This window comes from Tinamus guttatus, unplaced genomic scaffold, assembly GCF_059628265.1.
Source record: "Tinamus guttatus ecotype Peru unplaced genomic scaffold, ASM5962826v1 Tinamus_guttatus_pri_ptg000060l, whole genome shotgun sequence".
NCBI lineage: Eukaryota > Metazoa > Chordata > Aves > Tinamiformes > Tinamidae > Tinamus > Tinamus guttatus.
In genome coordinates, this window is record NW_028288594.1 from 6,741,633 (window position 1) to 6,752,888 (window position 11,256).

Consider the following 11,256-nt stretch of genomic DNA (forward strand, 5'->3'; position numbering starts at 1 on the left):
TACCTGTTTGTATATATGAACCCTTATAGATATACTATATATATATATAATCAAATCTATTTGATGGATATGCTCTTACAAATACTCCCTCTCTTTCCAAATCTAAACACCACACATATGTATAGACTTTGTGTCTGATTCTGCAGGGGTATGTGCTTGTCACATGTGCTCTTCATTACGTGAACTGCCTCATAAAACAAGACATTTTAAGCACGCAGTCTGCAGTAAAATGGTTGTTTATCACCCAGGATGACATGGTCCTGTCTCAGGGCGTGTTCAAAAGCGCCCCTGCAACTAACCGATAAAAAGCTTAACTCCATTTCAGGGCTTATCTGAAGAAAAAAGAGGTACACCCTGATGAAACGAGTGAGGTTGTTTTTCTTTTTTTTTTCTTTCCTTCTTTTCTTTTTCCCGAAGATAGAAAACGAGAGGGAGAAAGAAGAGAATAATCACTTTAAAACTTAAATGCAGCAGAACAAGTTTAACCCATTGAGATTTTAAGCAAAGTTTTCTGCTTCATCAGGAAGAACCCTGTGGTGAAACATATGTCAGAAGAGAAGAAAGTATGAGAAGCTGGCCTCCTCTGCAGATGAGAAGATTAATTAAGAGGAAACTCACTTAGCCAGATGTCTCATTGGTGAAAATACACGTGCAAGGTACATCTGCACTAACAGAACAGCGTAGCATAGATAGTGCACTCAATTTCCATGCCAACAGTGCAGAGAGATAAGAATTCAAGTGAATTAGACCATGCTGACTCTCAGAGAAACTGAGGAGTACAGATCTTGTTTCGGCTACAAATTATGAGCTGCATGCCTGTTGTTATTATGCTGCAGTATCGTTACTGGATGTAGTTGAGTTATGGGTTGGAAATATATTATCCAGAAAAGACAGTTCTTTTTGCTTTTCATGCCCTTAAATTGTTGGCAAGCTGAACCTGATTTCTCCAAGTGTCACTTTTATTCACTTGCCGAGTAGTTTTTCCAAACACTTAACAGTCAGTGGATTTTTCGTGAGCTCATTACTGGGGATAACGCTGTCAAATTCCCCTGACTTAGGAACTTTCAAAACTGAGCAGAACACAGTCAGTCTGTTGTCCAAATACCTGCCCAGCTAAGGAGCTTATATATTCTTATTGCTGCAACACCTGGGCATCTCTCAATTTTTCATGTATTTACTATTGCAATTCAGATATGAATTAAGAGAGTCTAAATGGCACCAAACACCATACTTAAAACTTTCCTGATTTTTCTGTGATAAACAAATAAGACAGTTGCTAAATGACTTCTGAGCCACATTTTCACCTATCATACATTAAAAAGCTAAAGAGTGGGAGGCAAAAAGCCGTTGCCTCAGTGGATCTACTGGAATTGATACTAATTCCTGCTTCCTGGCTGCTATAAGCAACTTCCCAGAGACAAAAGTTGCCTCTCCATCCTGGAGATGGCCTGGAGATTAGTAATTTCTCTCCTACCTGTAATCTATCCCCTCTATGTAGTCTATTAGCATTTTGAAGAAAGGGTATCTGTACAGCACCGAGCACAATCAGATCCCTACGTTGGCTTGAATTTCTCTATGCTCTAGGAATACTAATCCCTCACTAACAATAGAGTCAGGCACTCCACAGAGCAGACACACAAACAGACTTTCATTAGAGAATGCAGTCCCAAAAGCCTGTTTTTCAAAAGGCTTTGCTGATTGGACTCAGTCATTTGAACAGTGATGGATGCACCGTATATTCCACAAGAGCCTAGAAAGAAAGGTGCAGCAGCATCAGCAAGGAGACGCAGGCATCGAACAATCCAGTAATATTCATAGGCTTAAGCATGTAAGCAGCCCTAACCTGAATCTTTAACATCTACTGTGTAAATTGTTTGCCTTTTCTTTGTGAGGAGTAGTCACTGGAAGTGCTGAGAACTGTGTATTTTAAAAAGAGCAGGCTCCTATTTGGAGAAAAACTCTGCCCTCACCCCTCCTCAGTTTAGCAGGTTGCCAAAATATCTGTTGGTAATTACTGAAATTTGAGGTGCCTTCGTAGCCTTTCAATTTGCAAACTTTCGCATCCACATCTCAAGCAATGAGGGTGTCTGGGAGAAGCCCCTGGGGTAAAAAGCAGAATTTTCCAATTCATTTGCACAGTGATGAGAGAAATACACATAAGCAGAGGTATTCAATTTACATAACTGCTTGTGAGACATACTTAGTGCTTTCTGTGCTAAAAATGAGAGGTTATTAAAATACACAGAATTTCTCACTTATAAATGTTCGCATATTTAACAGTGAAGACCAACATTACCATAATTAGTGGCTTCCATTTCTGTTTATTAGTTACTGTCATGGACGAGCATTTCTATTGATTAAAGGCAGTAAAATCAAATTTCTTCCCAAGGGAGAGAATAATGAGGTTAAAATTCTATGGAGATCATTTGTGGCTTTTCACAGGCTCTGAGTGAGTGATAGTTGTGGAGTCTTGGAGTGATTGCTCCAGGAACATGCAAAGGACATGCAGTGAATCTCATTATGAATTAAAGATAGGAGTAAGTCTGCTCTCAGAACCAGGCTCCTGCCATTCAACTATAAGACCTACTATATGACCTTATGGAGGGCCACCTTTGCCAAACTCTCAACTTTTTTGGAAGCTACTTGGCTCTTTCCAGCAGAAATCCTCGCTGTTGCTCCTACAGGCTGGGGAAGCGGGGCAGCGGTGGCATCAGGACCTGCTGCCCCTGGCACAGGCAGCTCAGGAGCTCTGCTCTCTACCCGACAGTGAAGGTCTTTGCTCCTGGGCTGCTGCTGCGCTACAGCTGACAATGCAGAGGGAACCCGTGCAGGTCACAAGGCTTAATTTGCTCTGCTGTATTCCTGTGCCTCCTCCTCTCTTTTCAGTCGAGACATGGCTTGAGATTCATTATGGCCTCCTGTCTTCTTGTTGGTCCAACTTCTCTCTGCAGCACAAGACTTCACTGCTTCCCTGCCACCCCAGCGGGCAGGCTGTATCTGCCAGTAGGTGATGGGGAATAGCAGTCTATAGAAACTGCTCTCTTCACACCCCCAATTCCTTTGACAGCACAGCCTTTGAGGCACATGAAGCATAGGAGTCCTCGAATAAAATGATCCCAGCATGTGTCATAAAGATTAAATCCTATAGGGTTATAATACAGCATATTCTCCAAAGTGATGAACACTTTTGACCCCCAGAGTTGGCTTTGCATAGCTCAGTGCATCCCCAGACTGAATGCTTACTCCAGTGATATTTATTTGGGTGCATTATTCACCTCACTTGAACTGTCGCATTAATTGGGACTGGATTCTGCAATGACTTAGAAACTAAGACCACCACAGTAGAAAAGTAGGAGGGCAAAAACTGCAGTCTAAATACAGCCTGCCAGATTTGTGGAATTCCTCAGATTTTTTTAATAATATAGGCAGCTACTGCCTGTACATCCTGGCAAGTAGGAGTGGAATAACACCAGCAGGAGATGCGTTTAGAAGTAGCACTCCAGGGAGTTCCTGTTCCTGCAGTGTGGTTAGGTCCCTTTTGTATCATCATCATCCTAATACAAACTGAGAGTGGAGAGTTATTCACAACATGATATTGTACTGAATCTCAGCCAATAAAACTGAAGCCCATTGTCCAGCTCTTGCTTTAGGAGCAGACTTCTTACTTAGGTATTCCATTTTATTCCAGCCACATACAGATATCCAGTAACAACAAGTTATAGAATAAATATCCACCCATGGTCCAACATAGGCAGGCTGAATTGCTCACTAGCCTGCCTCTATGTTGAGTGTATTGGGAGCCCATTGACTGAGATGGGGAATCTGAGCTGGGCATGGAAACGGCCCAAGGTTGGGCGATGTGGCACCCCCCAGGAGGCAGAATATATCTGTAGGGTTCACAGATGTGGATGCTTCAGATCTGAAACATCAGTCTTTCTGCTCTCACCTGGCTTGTCAGGATCATACTGTATTTATAGAATGAATAAAATCCCTTATCATCTGTGAATGAATACAAGAAGATAAGCAAAGAACACATACAATTAGGTAACTTGACACTGCTTTGTTTATATCAGTAGGCAGCTGGGCTGTGGTCTCACCTGCAGGTACCCAGCAAAGAATTAATTTGTTCAACACAGAGAGGCTTTGCTGACACTTTGTGCATTTTCACACCCATTTCAAAGATTTGCACTATGGTTATGAACAAATCTGTCTTCGCAAATACTCTCTCTCTTTGCCAAACATTGTGCACATTGTACACTGTCTGTCAATGCATTGATCTTTCAATATCTTCTAATTCACCAAAAATGCTGGAATTTTACAACAAAACCTTACCTGCCAAACCCCTAACCATTACAAACCTTAACCAAAAGCAATGCATCAAACTTGCATTAGGTAGGCATATAGTACTATCAAATTTGGCTCTAATTTAATGTTGTTCTTGATCTGTAAATTTCATCTGTGTGATTTAAAAATCAAAGAGATACAGACTGAAACAAGATACAGGAACATCCTGTCCAAAACAATATGGGAAATTATGAGGAGAAGCAGAGAACAGACAGTGACTTCATTTCAATCAGAATCTTAGCTAGATTGCAAAACACTTATTTTTACTGGCAATCATAACATCTTGGAATGATTCAAGTTCAAAACTCCTGTCCAGAGTTTGAAATTATAAGAAAACCTGACACATCAGGTGTTTTGCATTTTGCAAAGACAAAAACTACAGTGATATTCTCCCACGAGAAGTAATGCTTCACCTAGATACACCTTAGGGCTTTCTTTAGGGTTATCTGGCAACCTGAGACTATCTGAAAAGCAAAATACACTCTGGACTACTGCGCCAGGCCTGAACTCTTCAGCTGGGCAAACCTGTTGTTAAAGGATGCAAGCCTGGGTCTGGGCCCCTGATAATATTGCACAGTGAGCAGAGTGTACCCTAATGAGTCACTCCTGTACACATATTTTTCATGGACAAAAGGCACCAATTTACATATATAAACCCAAAATATCAGATTCCTGAACTACTCTGGATGTTTCTTTTCTGCTAATAATAGAAAACAAACTTTAATATGTTAAAATGCAGAATAAAACAAAACAAAATTAGAAGTAAAGCTAGTATCCAATCTTTCTGGCTAGTCTGAACTTGCAAAAATATCCAAAGGGAAAAGAGAAATTGCTGGCTAGATTTGCAGAGATCGTGTGCACTGTACCGTTTCTGCTGGATCAGCCTGCCTCATTCAAAGCTTGGAAAAAACTGTCAGTGTCAACATCCATACAGATCAGATATTCTAACAGCAATCACTGGATCAAACCTGAACCACAGGCAGCTCCCAGCAATCCTGTCTGTACTTTCTTCCTGCAGTACTGGTACCATGGTATGATAAACAATTCTGCTAGTAGCAATTTGCTTACTAAAACTACTGTCCTTGAATTAAAACAGGAAGGATTATATACTCAAGTCATAAAACAGATACCGAGCCACATCCTGCTGTTGCAGCACTGAAAACCTTGAGTTTTTTCCATTGACTTTTCTCAGTTTACCAAATCAGAATCCCCTTCCCTACTTCTCCCCTCTTTTTTTTTATGACTTTATGATGCCAAAATGAAAGCTGCTGTGGCACAGCTAAGTGTTTGTGATCACCTGAACCAAATTCTCCCTTTTCCCAAACTTACTGAAATTTGCAGAGTTATGCCAAGAAAAGACTTGCTCTCCTGTATCCTCCTTTGCTCGGAAACTAATTTGCTTGTCCTTAAGCCCACGTTTCTAAATTTCCAGGAGCAGAAACGCATTGTGACTTTAAATATAGGCTGTCAGTTTGTGGCTTGCATCTCATATTACACACAGACAGCTCGGAACTCTAAACACAAGTTGGGCAGCACCATTAATAACTTAGAAAAGAGGCAGGGAGCTTTTGAAACGCTCTATATTTTCATTCCTGAAAGCAGGGGGGAGGGTGAAACATTTAAATGAAACTTTTTCTAAGCCAGGATATAGGTGGAAACGTTACTGACTTTGCTCTGTTCCAGAATTTGCACAGTCTGTTTCAGGTCTCCACACACGCGCGCGCACACATGGCAGTAAAGGAGGAAAACAGTTTCATCACAGCTTTTTTTTCTTTAGAATACGTCTCAGTCCTTTCTTTCCATCTCTCTTCCTCCCCCACTCCCGCTGCAACTGCACATGAAACACATTGACAACCTTTGCTTAAGCGACAGACTTGTAAATCCGCTCTTACTGTAAGGGTGGGGGGGATAAGGGTACTCACGTGGTAGAGATGTCGTATTGTTTTGGTAACTCATAATTTACGCCTTTGGAAAATGCCTTGTTTGTGTTGACAGTCTCTCTTCCCTGCTCTGAACCGACGGCGGGATTGAACAGAACAGCTGGAAGAGCCCGGGAAAACGCTGCTCTTGTTCAGACTCTCCTTGCCGGGCTCCTGACCCCTTTAGAACTGGAAAAGGAAACAGCACATGTGTCATTCTCTTTTGCCTGTGCGGCTCACATGAGCGGGGAGGGGCACCCATTTGCAGATAGCACGAGCTGTATTCAAGTTTTGCGAGTTGGATGTTTTCCACCCCTTCGCTTTCGCTAGCCAGCAGCCCGCGGAAAGAAAATACTCTTTTCACTCTTAGCCAAATCCGGACGCACCTCTTAGGTTTGCGTCCCAAGCTAGGGCTCGAGACTGTTGATATTACTTCTTTTCAGTGCAAAACTGGATGCTGAGTTAGTCCCTTCCAAAAATGCCTGGCATCAGCAGAGAATGGGCAGCTGGAAAGTGGCACTTTCAGTTCTCATTGACCAGAATCATCTGCACAGTCAGTCCGATCAGTTTTGTCCTTTAATGGGTGTAAACTGAGAATTTCCCGGGTCAGAGCAGTTTTGGCAGTGCATAGCATGAATCCAAACTGCATTTAGAGAAAGGAAGCACTTGTGGCTACGGACTGGCTAATGTGCAGGTATCTCCAGTCCTGGCTCCCACACAGACTTCCTGCAGTGTCGTGGGCAAAGCATTTAATCTGTTTCTACCTCAACTTGCCAGCAGTAAAATAAAGATGATACAATGTCTTTCCACCTAACCTTGCTATTCTTTTTTTTTTTTAATTCAGCAAGTGGGTGTTGTTTATATGTAGGATATATTTAACTGGAGCTCAGCATGGGGTAATTTATTCGTATTCCTGCAAGCTTCTCCACGTGGCTCTGGCCTGCACTGCTGTCTGCTGGGCTGCCAGCCCGTTGCATGGCCGCCCGAGCGCGCTGTGGCTGACATGCGCTTGGACGTGCATTCCTACCAAAATACAGGTAATTTTATAACCCGCACATCACAGGGACTATGAAGAGTAGCCGAAGTTTTCATTTTTCAGGTCAAGGTCAGGATGAATTAACCGCTTGTCAATGATGGCGAAAACACCTCAGACTGCCGGGATGGAAGTGGAAAGAAAAACATAATCCTGAAATTGGGGCTGAGGTTCATCCTGTTTTGACAAACCACCACAGGATGCGCCTGTGAAGCCATCCCAGCGACCTCCCGCAAGAAGGCAAGGCCGCAGAAGCGGCTGGCAGCTCCCTCAGCAGCAGCCGGGTGCATGGCGCAGCGCGGGGCCGCGTTGCCCTGCACAGGCCGAGCGGCCGCCGGCGCCCGGCCCCGCACTCCCCACAGCGCCGGCGGCAGAGCGCGGTCAGGCAGCAAACACAGCGGAAAAAGTAACAATAAAAATTACCCGGCCAGTTTCAGCTCTTCAGGGCAGCGCTGACGTGCGGCGAGCAGGTCTTGCTGTGGCAATGCTGCTCGCGATGGTCCCGACAGCTTCGTGTGCTCGAAGCTCAGCGAGCTCCGGACTCTCGAAGAAGCAGCCAGGCCTCATCACACTGTGCTAGGACCTTTACGTCTCCCCGTGCTCTCCTTGACGGGGGATTTCGGAGCTGTGGTGGCAGGGAGGCTGCGCCGGACAGGACACACCGGCCGCGTGGGCCGAGCCCCCTCTCACTGAGTAGTGCGCAGGCAGGGCGGCCCTGTGTGAGAGAAACAACAAGCAAAACCTGGCGGTCAGGAGCCCACAGGTATGAGCGTGAAAGTCAAAAAAAAAAAAAAAAAAGAAAAAAGTTGTTATAATTTAGTCACTGGAATAATTTATTTGCCTCTGAGTAAGCAAGCACTTGCAGAAAGTTCTGCCTAACCAATGGACAGGCCAAGGGTGTGCAGATTTTGGGGTGAGGGTACTTTCTTTTGGCTAAAATGCCGCTTCTGTGGGCATTTTAGCATCAGCTGATGTGGGCAGCCAGGTTTCCGAAGCTGCTTGAGCTCAGTAGTCTTGCTGTCAGGGTTTTCTTGGGATTGGCCTGAACACAGGTAACAAAACTATACACAGCCTTAGGTCAAAAAACAAACCTCGGGTGAAAACACACAGTTTATTTAAGAAATGGCTGTTGCATGAAATGGCTCCTGCCTACTAACAAGGATGCTGACTGTGGTTACAAGATTTCCTAATGGAAAAGCTTCAAATCCATGCTTAGGGGAGGATGTGTCATGGCAAGGAAAGTGCTGGGAGGGCAGAAAACAGTCCTGCCGTGAAACTGGGTCACCCCACAACAAACCTCTCCTGCGAGACCTTCAGAGCCACAGAGGCTTAGCAAGAGGAATGTGGTCCTGCTCCCAGCAAGGAGGGCTGGCCACTTTCCTAGCCCCAAAACTAAGGGGAATGATATACCAAGATTACATAGGAGGTTTCATGTTCTGGCAGAGCAGAGCACAGGCTGCAGCCCGCCCCCCCACCCTGGCCCCACTTTAACTTCTTGATATCTTTACTATTCTTGAGACTCTTCTTGTTTATTCCAATAGTCTGGAAAGCCCAAGAAATCAGAGAGCCTGGGACCCATTTCACGAGATTTTTGTTTGCCCTTCAGCAGGACATAAAAGAGACCCTCCCTGACCTTTCCCACTCATCCTTAATGGGAAATATGTGAGGTTTGAAAGGGAATGAGCCCTGCACAGTCCTGATCGCTTCCTGGAGAGCCTGAGATGAGGGAACTGAACAAAGAGCAGCACAGTGCTCGCTGCCTCCCCTTGACCCCTCATCCCACCACCCGGAGGGGAGCAGAGGCAGCAAAGGCACTGAGCGAAAGATGGGAGCAGGGAGGAACAAAAATGTGATTAATCATTAATTTCCATCTTGTGTGAACTCTCTTCTAGCCTCTAGATACAACACTTCTGTAAAAAAAAAAAAAAAAAAAAAAAGAAAGAAAAAAAAAGAAAACAAAACAAAACAAAAAACACCAAAAAAGGCCAAATGGTGAAAGCAACAAGAAAAGAACTGAAAGTATTTTTTATCTATAGCCTGTGGTATTTATGCAGGTTCCTCCAGATTTGTGGGATAATGCAGGTAGGCTGGGAAGTGCATGTGTCAGCCTTGGGGCTTTCATCAGCCAATTACTTGGTCTTCTGGGGCCACCATGTCCCCATTAACCTACAGAAGTAGTATCAGTTTCCCGCCCTAGTGAATACTTTTGTATCTGCAACCTTGGAAAGCCCAGAGCCCTTTTCTGAGCAAGGAAACCAAATTTCCCTTTTTGTCTCTGTAATCCTTTCAGATGTGACTGTCCAAAAGTGTTAGGTTAAAAGTGGGACCTCTTTTACCTCTGATACTGTAACTTATCCTCCTCCTCTTAAGCACAGCTATGTAATGAATTCGTAGTGAAGCCCACACAGTTGTTCTTTTTGATAGCATCTTGCTCCAAGGTAAATGATATTTCACAGTCTCTCAGGCTTGGCAAGCTGATGCTGTATGCTGCAGCTGTTGTTCCCAACAGGAAGGGAGGGTTTAGGCTGCACTCGAAGGAAAAAAATAAATAAGCTGAAGCAAAAAGTCTCTATCCAGGAAGTTTTGCCTGACAGCAGTAGAAAATAGGACTAGAAATCCCTGTCTTTGCCGGCTTTTCATGACAAGATATAATGCTAAATCTATAATCTCAGACTGCAAAAATCATCACGGTATTGAGACAGGCTGAGGGGAAAGTTCCAGGGATATCTCACTGTCTGCCCAGTTCAGCCTTGGTTGTCCTCAGGGAGGATGTTTGAATCCACCACACAGACCTTTGAGGAGAAAGAGCTGCTGCTTCAGGATTGCTTCGCCTGGGTGCTGCTCAGGGTGTAACAGCTCTTGCAGTGGTTCAGTTGGTTCCTCCCCAACCACGAGTTCCAGATGCTCTTCAAGCCTCCACCAAAGTCTCTGCTGTGAGAACCAGCCGTGCGGCCCAGCAGGTTGGTGTGGTGTGATCGCCCGGGGCTGCTGGTCGTGCATAATGTGTGAGCAATGGCATCAGCTTTCTCCAGTCCTCTGCCAGCTACACATTTTAGACCATCTTAAATGCCCTAGGTAGGTAAGCATTGTGCAGCTCGGGTGGTTCCTGAATGTCAAAGACTTCCTGCAGCTCAAGGAGAGCTGCAGCTGCGGCGCAGCACGAGATATGCTGAATCCTGAGAGATGCCAGCGAAGCACCATTTCCTACTGTTTACCTCCTCCCATCTCTGGGAGGAACAGTAGTCTATTTATACATTACCTCATATTGTAGTGTCTTCCCCTTGACTTCAACAGTTTTGTTTTCTTCCTGTTTCCAACTCATTTTGTGCTAGGAGGATGGGGAGTATGAGCTATAGATTCCTGACCCTCTGAGTAAGCCAAAGTCAGGTCTGATGTGATGTCACAGAGAATTAAATCTCTGTGGCTATGCAAAAGGATAAAAAGGATATCTATTTCCCAGGATGGACAAAGGTGCAAGCATAATCCATTTTATGTGGTGCATAAGCTGCTGGTGATTGTAAGTGCAATTAGACTGTGAAACCCTTTGGGCACAGAACAAGATTTTCCCTCTGCTGTCAAAACAGTAATTATTACTGAACAAGCTCTTGACCCTCACACAAGGCCAATATATAAGGGCTTACTCTGGAGAGAGGAAATAGCTGTCCTTCCTATTTTGCATCTTAGGCATACAGCTTTCTTTTTGCCACCCTCTGACTTATATGTGAACCTTCAGGTTTTATTCATGTTCTTTGAGTGCAGCATACCTACTGCTTCACAGTTATTTGGCTGTTAGAGAATTTAGTGCTTACTGCACCCCCATTAGTCTGTAAAGCTTATTTGGAGGAAATTCTTTTATAGTATCTGTATATAATCTGTTTTTGAGTAAACTTTTCAATGTGACTACAATATGTACCTCTCTTTCATCACTCTATGTAAGACATAATCAGTGAAATGGGTGTG

General features: G+C 44.1%; 1 protein-coding gene across 1 annotated transcript in view; it reads right to left on the minus strand.

The window, feature by feature from the left end:
• The window catches only part of GYPC (glycophorin C (Gerbich blood group)), a 31,815-nt gene extending 25,279 nt beyond the window's left edge, over positions 1-6,536 (minus strand). The window contains exon 1 of the mRNA XM_010219798.2: positions 6,267-6,536. Within this exon, the coding sequence (XP_010218100.1) occupies positions 6,267-6,300 (34 nt within the window). The 5' untranslated portion in view covers positions 6,301-6,536. The remainder of the gene's footprint in view (positions 1-6,266) is intronic.
• Positions 6,537-11,256: the final 4,720 nt, after the last annotated feature.